At 42.3% G+C, this 13,618-nt stretch overlaps 1 protein-coding gene across 12 annotated transcripts in view; it reads left to right on the top strand.

Moving 5' to 3' along the window:
* ptprfb (protein tyrosine phosphatase receptor type Fb) overlaps positions 1-13,618 on the top strand; it is a 159,618-nt gene that overhangs the window by 122,836 nt on the left and 23,164 nt on the right. For all 12 annotated transcript variants that reach the window (XM_025052511.1, XM_025052512.1, XM_008334621.3 and 9 more), the window contains 5 exons: positions 47-294; positions 1,400-1,472; positions 2,579-2,803; positions 9,056-9,210; positions 12,271-12,383. In XM_025052511.1, the coding sequence (XP_024908279.1) occupies positions 47-294; positions 1,400-1,472; positions 2,579-2,803; positions 9,056-9,210; positions 12,271-12,383 (814 nt within the window). The remainder of the gene's footprint in view (positions 1-46; positions 295-1,399; positions 1,473-2,578; positions 2,804-9,055; positions 9,211-12,270; positions 12,384-13,618) is intronic.

The following is a 13,618-nucleotide window of genomic DNA, read 5'->3' as shown; positions in this document are numbered from 1 at the left end:
TTCACTGTCCAAACGCTGACTGTTGAGTGTCTTCCTGTGGTGGCAGATCCTGTACAACCAGCAGAGCGTGGAGGTGGAGGGAAACCTGAAGAGGAAGCTGATCTCCCAGCTGCAGCCAGACACAGACTACTCCTTCGTACTTACAAGCCGAGGAAACATTGCAGGAGGTCTGCAGCAGCAGGTGTCCATCCGAACTGCCCCCGACCTGATCAAGACTAAACCCAGCACACATCTGGCCGAGGATGGCAAGATGATCATAAACTTACCCCGGGTCCAAACCACCTCACCCGTCAGGTCGGTGACAATATCCACTGCCAATATTTAGCTTTAAATCAGCAGTACATTTTTTAATGAATGAATTTGCTCTTTAAAATTTCATGTTTGGGTTGATCTCAGGGCTCCAGGCTTCTTAAAAACAATCATGATGAAGGAGTGATAACCGATGCAAATTATTTAACAACGACAAAACGCTGATGTTAAGGCTGTTTCTGATCAATACCCAACCTACTTTAAAACACAGCAGCTGATTATAGTGATTTATAATCATATATCATGTAATCACACCCACACCAGGGCATTGGGGTGGATTGGTACAAAATAAATCACAGAGCTGTCAGAGCTGCTGGCCAAGTTCCAGGTCGGATTGACAGCCAGAGAGCATGGGTGAGGGGAGATGAGAGAGTGGAGGTGCGTGTGTGTGTGTGTGTGTGTGCTGGGGTGGGGGGCCGGTCTTGTTATACATTCCCTCCCAATCTCTCAAAGGCCTGACGGACTGTTGAATCACTCAGTACAGGTCTGGAGAAGAAGAGGGAGACGAGCACCTGCCCTCACTGTCAGCTGCAGCTGATCTTACAAGTGCTAGAATGTTGCATTGTGGGGGAAAACTTTGAGCTGAGGGAAGAGAGGCAGCACATAAATAAATACAAACGCACTGCTGTCAACTCCAACAATCATTAGGTATAGAGATGCACAGGTACCAGTACCAGAGTTGGTAAACCTTAATTAGGTATCACCTCTTGAGTTTGATCCAACCCTAGAGTCTTGCCAAAGTCTTTATGTTCCTACTATTTCCAGTCTTCATTATGATAAAAACAGACACGCTGTTGGTCCCTTGGCTGGATCTATTAGCCTGCAGCATCCTATGGGGAGCTCTATTTACTGAAAGCTCCTCTCCCTGGGACGGTGTGTGCTGCAGCCTGCACGGCAGATGTTCTGAGTAATTAGCCATTAACAGGAGAAGACATTGCCAGTCTGCTGGTGTTGACCCTCTTGTGAATTCAATGAAGAGGGGCTATACTAAGAAATGGTTGATTTGATTGTGCTATTTTTTAAGAAAAAGAAAAAATGCTTGGCAAATGTTGATCTTGGCACTTGGTATTTGTCTCTCCTTCCTTGGCAGGTGGTACTACATTGTGGTGGTGCCAGTGTCGCAGCAGCGGTGGAAGAATCCAGACGAGATGGACCTGGAGGAGGTGAGCGCCAGCCGTCAGATGATTGGCTAATGTGCTGGGTCAGGGGTTACCAATAGCATCTCTTTTTTTTCCGACCGGATAGGCAGTCACTGGTTTCAGCTAATTAGTGTTTCCCTCCTGGGCTCAAAGGGATGACAAACAATGACTGGACAGGACTGGACAGATGGGTCTGCAGACAGTAGCAATCTGTTGAATTTAACAGTTGGATGGAAAATGATGTGATTCAAATATAAGCGCCAGTCTTGAGCACATAAACCTAAATTAAATGTTTTAAACAAGCGGTGCTCTGGCTTCATTTTGGGTTTAATACTTACTTTCCAAAAGTTTTCTTTATCATTTTCCGTGAGGGACTTTGAGATAAACGCCTCAACGTTAACAGGATCTTTTCTGAGTGAATTTTTCGGCTCACTTGTTTGTTCAAGCTACTTGGAGAACTCTGAGAGATGGGATTCCCCGAGTCATTAAACAATGAGCCGCACATTCTTTCCCCACTCCGATAAAACAGTTTAATAAAGCACATGTGGAGCAGCACGTGAGACGTTACAGACAGGAAGAAAATACTGCTGGAAACACAATGCCGCAGTGCCGTGTGTTCGTGCTCATTTATTAGGCCGGCTGGCAGTCATGCTGAGATTGTGTGCTGGAGCAAGTGCTAATTGCTCACTTCATAGCCTGGCTGCATTGTTTGCAAAGTTATATTACTGAGCAAAGGGCATTTCAGAGTGTGAAACCATTATCTCTAATTTGGCAGCAGCTATTAATCAATCCTGGTTAAGAGTTTTGTATGATTTTATGTCTCAGCGTTGGGAAATGAAGTAGCTTCCTGCACAGAAACGGCTGCGTACAATTCCTCTCTGATTTGTCTTTGACCTTCATGTCACATACGAGGTGATGCAGTAAAACCGGTCTCTTCACAAATGAAGCATCAGGGTTTTTTTCTTGCTTTTCCCTCACAAAAGATAGCAGGTTAAAATATTCTTATTTGGCCCGGTCACATTAAAAATAACTGTCTTAGACAGAGGGTAAATTAGGATTAACCATTTGTTACCAAAGTCAACCTTAATAGTTTTTTATTATTATTATTTTTATTTATTTTTGTTTCACAGCTGCTCAAGTCAAGCCACTTTCCAGGACTGAGACGCCGACGCCACTTAGATTCTTCAAAGCCCTACATCGCTGCTAAGTTGGATTCACTGCCAGCCAACTTCACCCTGGGCGATGAGAAGATGTACGGTGGTTTTTACAACAGACCGCTGACCAGTCCACAGGAGTACCTCTGCTTCGTCCTGGCCCAGCTTCAGTCTGAGCCCGTCGACGGGAACGCCAGTAACGTAAGAGACATTCCAACACACACACAAGTCGTGTTACTGATCAGGAGCCTGTGAAGCAGATTACATTAGGACTGAGTTCAGGCCGAACCTCTGCTTTTGTGCATTTGAACCAACTTTTCTTTTCCAAAACATATAAAGTTTATCATCCATCCTTTGGTTGGAACCACACTGCTCCTCCAGCTTTTTTAAAACGGCAATGGCAAGCCAAATTGTTGTTCCTTTTACTGCCATTTAGCCTTTAATGTGTTTCCCTATAAAAGTCATTGTAGCTTGTCTTGATAACTCCCTTATCACTTGACGATTACATCATACATCTAGCCTTGCTATTTCAGCTGCCAGCAGGGCACTGTGGAGATCTCTTAACAATGCTAATACAAGACTGTGGGCTTTCTAAGTGGATGCTCTACACACTCATCAAACAGCACTAACACTGAGGCCCAGCTCCCTGTTGGATGGTCAGGAGTAAACTAAGCTGCAGGAAGAATGAGAGTCTGCGATTGCTCGGGGCTTCTTTACCGCCCGGCACATGCATATTCAGAGGCTGAGCCCTGGGCAACCACAGAGGAGGGAGAAGGAGTGCTCCACATCCAAAACCAAATCCCAGACTTTCACCTTTTTCATCCACTCCTGCACTCTCTCCTGCTCATCCAGCCTCTCTTTTATGCCTCTGATTTTTTCTTTTTTTCCCTTGCCTTCTATCCTTATCTGTGTCTCCTTTTTAACTCTTACCATCTTTCTCTACAGTAAAGAGAGAAGAGGAGATTGATTAGTGCAGCTGGAGTTAAGAGGACCAGGGCCTTGGTACAGATCCTCTGGAGTCTGTAAAGCAGGTCTAATTCCCTTGAACGCTGCTCTAAATGTCTCAAAGGAAATCGTCTGCCATATTGCCCCCACTCCTTCCCTCTAAGAAGGGAAGGAAACTATAGTAGGCAGGGAAGATACACTTCAAAGCAGATCCTTAAACCCCTCTGCGGTGGAACAGTCTGACTTCTGGTGCCTGATGCACTAGGCCTGTAGTCGCACGCGAAACGTGTCTGTGTTTGTTTACTCGGCTTCATTAACTATGTAACACACTCCCACCTTAAGAACTAATTTTATGGATTAATTGAGCATCGCAAACACAGAGAATCAATCGGTGTGTGTTTGCTCGCCTTAAAGTCACCTAGTTGTTTGCAGATTGATCTCATGACCCACTTTCATTGACTTAATGCAAACAAGTCACCTGCCTTTAACAGGGGCTGTAAAGAGTCAAGACTATTTAACTTTGGTTTGACCTGCTGTTGCAGGGACAGGAGCAGATTGATGATGACGATTACGTCGTCTTCAGTTTACTTCACTTCAGTACTTTTGGTAGTTTGATGTGTTCATAATAATAATGATTAATTTTATTTATTTTTTTACTTTATTGATCCCACACCGGGGAAGTTGTGTTAACAGCAGATCTGCTACAACAGTCTGCCCCTTGGAGGCGCCAAGTATGTGCTTCCTATGGGAATCAAACCCAGGTCTCTCTGTTTGCACAAAGCAGATGTGCTAACTTCGGAACCTTGTAGTCTTTGTTGACTATAAGTTCTTCCACTTACCAGTAGCTAAGCAACTGCTGTTTGCACAAAATGAAAGGCCTTTGGGTGAGAGAAGAAAAAGGGATTCAAAATAACAAGGCAGAAATTGAAGATAAATGTGAAGGAACTACATTAGGATAAAAACCCACCAATTGATAGTAATACACAGTATATAACTATTACATTGAAAAAATATACAGTTTTGTGTTTTTAACCAGTACTTGACCTCCGTGTTAAATCGTTTTCTAGCATTAGTTAATTTAAATATAAATTCATCTAAATGATATGCAGACTTTAAAGAGGCAAAATTCACTGACATAAAAAAAACAGGCAGGAGGGAGACAGTGTTACTGACTAAAGAGCCTGTACTCTCACTGAACTGTGCAAAAGTTCCAGAAGGAAAAGAAATCACTGATTTAAAAGTACAGTATAGGAAAGAAGATAAACCCAGAAACTGCTGTGTGGAGTATTTTCACTGAAGAATTTACAGTAACAAGATTGTTAAAGTTCAATCTGTCATCCAAACACTTTGGATTTTATGTCTCTCCCAGTATTATAGTAGAAAACAGAGGCGGGTTGACACTAACTGATGCACAAGCTCCTTAACTGGATGGTTTAGGAATCTCAAGCAAAGCGACTGTGGGTTTTTTTTTTGTTTGTTTTTTTTGACACAGCACCGTCACGTATTTATTACCACACTCAGGTGGTGCAGAAGGAGGAGCGTGCAGGGTGATGAAGAGGCTGGCAGAAGGTTGCCTGAAGCAGGAACTACAGCAGATCCCAGAGAATTAGACAAGAAGTGTTGGAGTAAATGCCTGGTGTCTTGACTGTGCTTCTCTGTTACCAACTCTCCCAGTGTAGATCAAACATGACCACCAGGGTTTAATAAGCACTGCTATATCAAGGGCCAGGAGCTGCCAGCAGTGGTTAGAGAGAAGAAACAGAGAGGAAGTCAAAGAGGGATGGGAGAGTGAAGAGGACACGCCTTCATGTCTCTCCAGCCTGGAGCAGATAAACATGGGTGGAGGAGGAGGAGGGGGNTGCCTCTGTTTAAACATTACGTTTTAATGCAAGAAGAGAGGGAGGAGAGGATGAACATAAGATACTGTGTGATGCCAGATGAGAAGAATGCAAGAAGATTTTTAAAAGAAATTTCACTTGTCTGTGAAGCCTGGATGAGAGAACTTTAACTTGAGCAGATTAAACCGGGTGTGCTTTTTTTTTATTTGATAAGACAGACGTGATCTTAGGTGAGTTAAAGTGAAACCATACCTGTGTCTTTCAGGTGTTCTTCATCTGCAAACTTTTTTGCAAACCACAACTGCTTTATGGGGCACAAAAGCATGACTGACTTTTTTGCTGATTTCACATTTCATGACAATGTCACATACTGTATATAGTCGATTGGTCGTCCGACCACAGCCCAATCTTGATGAATATATAGTCGATTGGTCGTCCGACCACAGCCCAATCTTGATTGCCCAATTTTGTATTCATCTGCGCAGTGAAAACAAAAATAACCCCATACCAACATTCTTGGGTTTATATATAGAAGAAAGTAGAATTTTGTCTTTTCTGTCATCATATTTTTCTCACTTATTTTGTTTTGCTCTTTTTCACTGTCTCTTCACGTGTCACGCATTGATGAGAAAAACACGGCCTCCCGTGAGACAGACAGACGGAGGCACAAACAGACATAAAATGAGCGACTTTGCATGTTTTCTGTTTGTCTGGCTCACATCCCTGTGGCTAATTTGAGGTATTTTTTGGAAAGAAGTTGACCCCGAGGTCAGCAGCATGTTGAAGCTAATGTGCACTGTAGATGCTAAGCTCAGGGGACAGAGAAGTAGAGCATGTCTAAGGAAGTGGTGTAGCCCGAGGTCCAGAACAGCCTTGATGTACTGCTACAACAACAACACCTTGGCTTCTGTGTCTTTTTCTGCCTCTCTGTCTTGTCACTCTCACTTTAACACTTTTTTTTCCCTTTTTGTCAGACAGAGACTTCAAATCCACCAATTTACACACACTCCAACAGAGAAGCTACAGCGTAGCAACACACTTGTAAAAATTTGTTTTTTTTTTAAAGGCACAGAAAAATGGATCTCTCACATTTGCTTTTTTCACTTATTGGCTCAAAATTTTCTAATGTCCATTTGTGCCTCATAGCAATAGCCCTTAAAATCCAGCCCCAGTAATAATAATAAAAGTTTCACAGTAATCTGCATAGACATTTGAGCCACATCAGTAATAAGGCACCAGTGATTGGGTGGAGTTTTCTAATCACTCTTTGTTGACACAGAGGGTACGCTTGGTTTTGATTGCCTTGTTAACATAACCTGAAGATAAGATCTGATCTCATACTACAGTCATTGGTGCTCAAATATTAACCAACAGAGTGGAGAGAGGGTCGCTGCACTCTTTTATTGGCCGAGTGTGATTGGTTCCATTCTTTTATTACACAAGACAAAATCATCATCATGCATTAATGACAAGATGTTTTTCTTTAGCAAAACTTTTCGTGGATAAAAACGAAGTCAGACCTTTATTTTCATCTAAAAGTAACAAACAGTCATTTGCGTGAGTCAAAAACCTGAAGGATATTCTAAGGGTTTCATTCCACTTGCATTCTACCCAGATAAATTCCCACCGACTGCTGCCATGTGGACATAGTATGTGCACTTCAGGACGTTTTGACGCCTTTTACTGTTTCTGACTCACTCTCAGTTTCACGTGTTACTTTAATGCACCCACACTTCATTCTGATCCCACTCTGTGAGGGCAGTAGCATTAGGAGCTGCGTGACTGATCTTTTATCAGATTGGATGATCTCAGTACTTCACTGTGGCCAACAGACAAAAAGCCCTTCTTTGTTAGGCCCTCTCCACTCACTCTTCTTGCCTTATCCTTCACCAAAAGCGCAGCTGCGGTCATTTATAATAGCAAAAGAAAAAAAAAATTCCCAGGATTCTGTGCGGGCTTACATCCCTCAGACTTTTTATTTTTGGCTTACTCACATGATCAGGAGGCTTTTTAAATTATGTTATATCAGCAACAGTGTAACCTTTAGAATCCTCCTCTGTATATATTTATACGTCCTAAACCCTTAATTTTATTTATTTTCTTCATTTTCCCATTTTCTCATCTCAGACTAAAGGACACTTGAACATCAGACTCCATCTCACTTTATAGACCAACCATCTCCATGTCCTTCTTTACTAAGTCAGTGAATCCGTCTCTTTCCATTCTGTCTGATATAATCCACTACGTCTCCTAAGCACATAACGTCCAAAACGTATCTTTCTTTGAATCAGTTCTTAGTCTCAACAGGGAATAGAATTTGCCAGATTGTGTATGGATGACGGCAGTAAATGAAGAAGTCACGCTGCTCTCTCTCAGGTGCTGCTTTGATACACACTTACTCAATTCCTACCTGTCTTATTCTACGTCCATGCCCACTGTAAAGTCATGCTAGTTTGCATACACACTGAATTGTACTGGCAGTTACTTAACAGTACCAGAGATATAACACACCTTTGTGACAGAGTGCAGGAGACTTTGAACACACCACAGCCTCTCTTTCCAATTAATATCTGCCTGTGTGTGGAAGAGCAGACTGCTGTGCAGCTAATGATCTGAATTATTGCTGCCTGCCACCCAACCACTCATGCCCCATGCTGTGAGCCCAATTCCCTTCGAATGCTGCGATCTGTCACCCGTGCCCCTGCGCGCAATCTTCATTCTTTTCATGACCTGTATCTCCCATCATGATTCAATAGTAGAGGTGCTGTGCTGCTGCGACAGATTCCTGCACCTTCACTTTTCTTTTTATCATCTGTCACCTCGCTCCAACAGAGTCGGTCACACTCTTCTTTCACACACTTTTTTATTAACACTATGTTGTGTCGCTCTCTTCCCCACCTCACAGGCATGCACTTGCACCCTCTTCCATCCTGTATGTCATGTTGTAGATGGGGAGCTGTAGATGTATCATTTAAAGCCAACGTGAACAACTTTTTGGTTGTTCTGTGGCCAAAGTACAGTTTGTTTTTATTTTTTGCAAAGTCGACAAATAATACATTTAATGATACCTTGTGTATGCATGTGTTTGTACTTAGCATCATTAGCTGAATGGCTTGAACATGATTATTTTATTTGTAGCCTTTTATTTTGAAATCAGTTGGAATAGTAGGTCCAGATTCCTGCTAAACTTTCTTTTAACTGTTCACTCTCTTTGAATTTTAAAATGGTATAGTAAATGTAATACAGATGTATAATAAAATACACACTGAGCCAATTAAAACATTTGAAACTAAGAATTCAAAGCACTAGGAGAACAACAGCCATGAAAACGAAGCTTAAGGCCAGGTAATGTAGTCACAAAACAGAAGGCGGTCATTTATCAGGGCAACAGAACAGCATGCAGGTCACTGAGGAGGAAGGGGGTGGGGGGGGGGGGGGGGGGGGGGGGGTAGTGGCCTGAAGGCTGTGTGCTGCAAAGGTGAGAAGAATGGCAGGTAGATAAAAGGACACCAGTACTTGTCCACAGGATATAAGCATTCATCATGTCGCAGGCATATTTGTAGTTGCAATAAATTAATATATATATATATATATATGATATGATATGAATATGAATGTTATGAATAAATGTGACTTCCACCTAACATATGTGAACTCTTCGTCTTTACAGATGACTTTTTCTGCCAGTCCCTACTCAGACCCCATTCAAGGCACCAGACTTCTTCCGCACGGGTCGGAGCAGACTGAAATGTTGTGGGTGATGGGCCCAGTTCTGGCCGTTGTCCTCATCATCATCATCGTCATTGCCATTCTGCTGTTTAAAAAGTAAGAACCCTTACAGATACACTTGTAAGTGCCAGTTGTTGTTGTCATAACAGGAAAAGTAATGAGAAACATGAACTGCTGACAAAGCAGACTTGCTCCCAGAATCAATACCATAATATACAGTTTAACAGCAGAGGAACCACGGGTTGAATGATTTGGGTTTTTTTTTTTTTTTGTGCGTTATAAGATGAGATAAATAATTGTACAAATGCCAATGTGAAGCCACTATTATATTTTATTTTCTTATTGGTAATGTGACATGTGATAATATTTATATCACCTGTCCTCCTCCTGGTGAAATCCCACCTCTGTATCTTCTCTCAATGGCTCCATTACAAATTAGCTGTTTCCCATCAATCCTCTCCTTACACCTGCCATCCTCAGCCGTGCACTTTGCTGCGTGGCTGCCATCTTCAGCAAAAAAGGGACTGGATAATAGTAGGCCTTTAGACAGCCTGCTGCTGAATAACACGTCCTCTGTTTGGAAGGCCTGTTTTCACGTCGACACATATTGACAGAAGGTACTGTGGGACGCGGCTGGCTGCTCCTGTCACAGTGGACTGGCAGAAAATGTGCAGAGGGATTGTCACAATGGAGTCTGGTGTGTTGTTGTAGGGATATCACGAAGTTGTTCCCAGAAGTGTCTGTTACTAGGATGAGTGAACGGGTCGTTTTCAGGTTTTCAGTCCATGTGGCTCAGAATTCCTTAATAACCTTCCCACTACTTCTTCTTGTCCTCTGTAAATGCAGCAAACAGGAAAGGTGGGTACTTTCACTGGTGTGTCAGTCACAACTTCATCCCCCTGCATCCACACCCCCCCAACCCTTCATTCGTGTTGTTCAGTCAGTTGTATTCATCAAGTCTGTAGGGTTGCAGAATCAGTTACCTCTCAACGTATATGTTACTTGAAAATATAAACAGCTTTATATCCCAAAAAACTTTTTTTTTCCATTTGGTTCACTTTGACATCATACACATGAGAAGCAGCAGACTCTGCACCCCTTGATAAATGGAGGGGGGGGGCTGTGAGGGGGGCTGGGTCATATCTGTGTAACAATGCATGTTTCACATCCAGTGCCAGTGTTTCTTCTCAGATCATCTTGTTTGCTATGGTTTGTCACCTTGCTGTGTTTCATTATCCAGTCCATGTCAGCGTCCCCCCCCCCTCACTCCGTCAGGATTGGCCCCCTCTGAATATGCCAAGACATCACCTGCAGCTGAATGGGCTATTGTGAAGTAAATGCCAGAGGAGGAAACTGCTGAAAAAGAAATTTTCCCATCTTTTAAGCTGACATTTTCAACCGAGACTTATTCCTCCACTTTTAGCCTTCACGCCTCTCCTCCCTCCTTTCCTCCTCCCCCAAGCCTCTCATAGCAGGATTCTCAACAAAAGACCCTGTTCTTCTCTCATTTAGTGGTCTGGATGGTGTGCACACAGACAGTGTGTGTTTTTATAGGACTCTGTGTAATTATATTCTTACCTGTAAATAGTCTTTTTTTTTTGTTTCCCCAAAAAGTCCATAAATATATGTTTATGTATAAATATCAGGTGATATTTGCACAACTGTAAAAGTTTATTTTAGTCTAAATACTGACGATTTGAGAATTATGCACACCATGCACTTTTATAAATAATAAGTTATATAATATGTCATGAAAAAAGAGTGTATCTCAAAAATTAAGGTATGAACACACTCTTTATCACACATTTTGTGATATACAATTATTTTTTCATCTATTTTAAGGGAGGTACAGCTATGATATATCTGTATTTAGAAAAATACCTGTTAAATATAACTATATTATATTTTTTTATTTTGATGGTCTATGGCCCATATTGTAAATTTTTATTTTGATGGTCTATGGCCCATATTTCTTTGGGTTTGAGATTCTCATCCCAACAGGTCAAAGGGAGACACACACCTAGTGGTGTTCTCTGGATGATCAGGACAGACTTAGCCTGACAGGACTAGCATTAGCCTAAACCTTCTCAGCATCAGTTAATGGTTAGCAGTAAGGCCCATTCCATAACACTTAGGCTGGACTGAGCTGAAGTTGTGCTGGCAGCAGCAGCTTTGTGTATTCTCTCCACACTGGTTATCAACAGCAGGTTCAATCCTGCCTGAAACCCACGCTGCCACTTGCAAATGGAATGTAATGAGATAAGAAATTTCCAGAAGGCACCCTGATGCTTTCTTCCACCCATTTCTGTTTGTCAGATACAGTCTGCAAGCGTATCTGCTTGTGAGTGTGGTAATAAGAGAGCGAGGTGGAGAAGCATATGTGTGCGTGCGTTAGCAGATGCCGACTATCTGAAAATCTGGATCCAGACAGAACGGCTTTTCTCCTCCTCACTCCAGCTGATGGACAAAGCTACGGTTGACTGAGCAGAGTCATTTGGCGTGGTTCTCTTCTGTTCTGCGCTATGTTAGACTCGGTTAAGCCCTGGAATCGCAGGTGCCGCAGAACCAGTCTAATTACCCAGTGTTGTGCCACCCAGCTGATGCGCTAATTACAGCATCCGCCTGTTTTCCTCTCAATCTGGAAAGCCAGTAAACACAATGTGTTGTTAGCACACACACACAGCAGCAAAAGTCACACATTTTAATCTTTGCTACACACACATTCACACACATGTACACATACCCACACAGCAGCTGTCATCTATCCAGCAGCTAGCAAGCTCAACTTAGCCCACTCCAGGAAAATGATGGCATTTTTTAAACACATTAAACTCCAGTTGGCAAACTAATGGGGGCAACACCCTGTTACCTACTGTCTCTGGAATTGCTGGTCCTCAGACCCAATTTTGAGAACCATTAACTATGCCGTTAACCTCATCATGTGTGCAACACATTGAAGATATTGATGTTTCATTTGTGTCTCCTTTTTTTGTTACTCATAACAAACAAAAATATATGTCATTGTTAGTCATCCAATCGGCGAAGCCTGAAGTTGGCTTGAAGAATAAACGGCTGAGCTAACGGCTCATTCATTGAATCACTAAGTGAGCTTAATGTGATCATCACTGTGCTGCTTTGCTGTTTCTCTCACCACAGGAAGAGGGCGTCACCCTTACCAAAAGACGACCACTCTGGTGGAGTGAAAGACTCCCTGCTGGCGAACTCCTCCGATCCTGTGGAGATGAGAAGACTGAACTATCAGACCCCAGGTAAAAAAAACAAACAATATAAATTACAAATTAAATGTTACATTAATCATAATTCCTTTTTCAACCTTTTCTTTTTCACAATATCCAACCTCGAAAAAGTCCCCTAAAAGAAACCTACTTCTTGTGAAGTGAACACCTGCTTCTCTCTTTTTTCTCTCTAATAGATTTTGTGTTTATTAGTTCTCTGTAAGATATTGCTGTATAAAATTCATGTGTTCAGCTTATTTGTCCCCAGGCAAATAATTCTCAAAATAAGAAAGAAATATGTCGATATGAGGGGGTGGAGGGGTATATTAGATTTTCTATTTCTAACTCTGGTCTGTATGATTGAAGTTTAGCTCCCAGCCTCACACAATAGAGATGGAGAGTTCCCCCCCTTTTGTTGGTGGAGACAGAGGTCGTATTAGGTGCCTACCTCATCAGGGCGTCACTTTTTTCTTAATTTTTGTGTCTGTTGATCCTGATCTCCTCCCTCCCGTTCCCCCACTGTGGACTCCTATTATCCCACACAGCTGGTAATGAGTCCCACTACCTCTGATGTCAAGGTGAGCACGGGACAGAAAGCAAGAGAGCTGAGAAAAAATGTCATCCTTTCGCAAAACACACACGTCTCTGCATGTGTGTGAGTGAGCCCGTGTTCACGAGCAAAACTCTCAAAAACAGCCTCTCAGCAGGAGACCTTAGCGACGTTGCTTCCTTGAAAGAGCACTCTCTTCTTCTATCCTTCCACTGTACCCTCCTTACTTCTGTCTCTAAATGTTAACTTTGTCAATTCTACCTCCAAAACTGGCCATTTTTCCACATGCATGGAGATTGTCAGAAGTTACATAACGGCTCCAGTGCTAAGTTAAGTGGACATGAAAGATCGCAGCAGGGGACCAGTCAGTTTTGTCAAGCTGTCCACTTAGGTTGTAGTTCTTACCTAATGCCACCTGGCTTCTTAGTGGATTTGTTTGGGTTTTTTTTTAAACCAGGCCGACCCACTTTGCTGTAATAACACATTGTTGATAATGTTATGGTTGAAGTTCTGGCTGTAGTCCGTGCTCTCTCTATATTAGCTTCATTCGTTTTCCTCCACAATTAATCTTCTTAATTGAACACTGACTATAGTGATGAACATAAGTGTAGTTTGTGCTCTGATGGAAATCCAAACTGTGCAGGATTTACTCAAGCCCTGACCCTTCAACCTTTAGAAGGATTAAGCAGTAAAGATTGAATAGACAACGTAGACCAAA

This window comes from Cynoglossus semilaevis, chromosome 20 (assembly GCF_000523025.1).
Source record: "Cynoglossus semilaevis isolate Cse_v1.0 chromosome 20, Cse_v1.0, whole genome shotgun sequence".
Classification (NCBI taxonomy): Eukaryota; Metazoa; Chordata; class Actinopteri; order Pleuronectiformes; family Cynoglossidae; genus Cynoglossus; species Cynoglossus semilaevis.
Note: the sequence above shows the minus strand (reverse complement) of the source record. Positions and strands in the feature narration are given on the sequence as shown.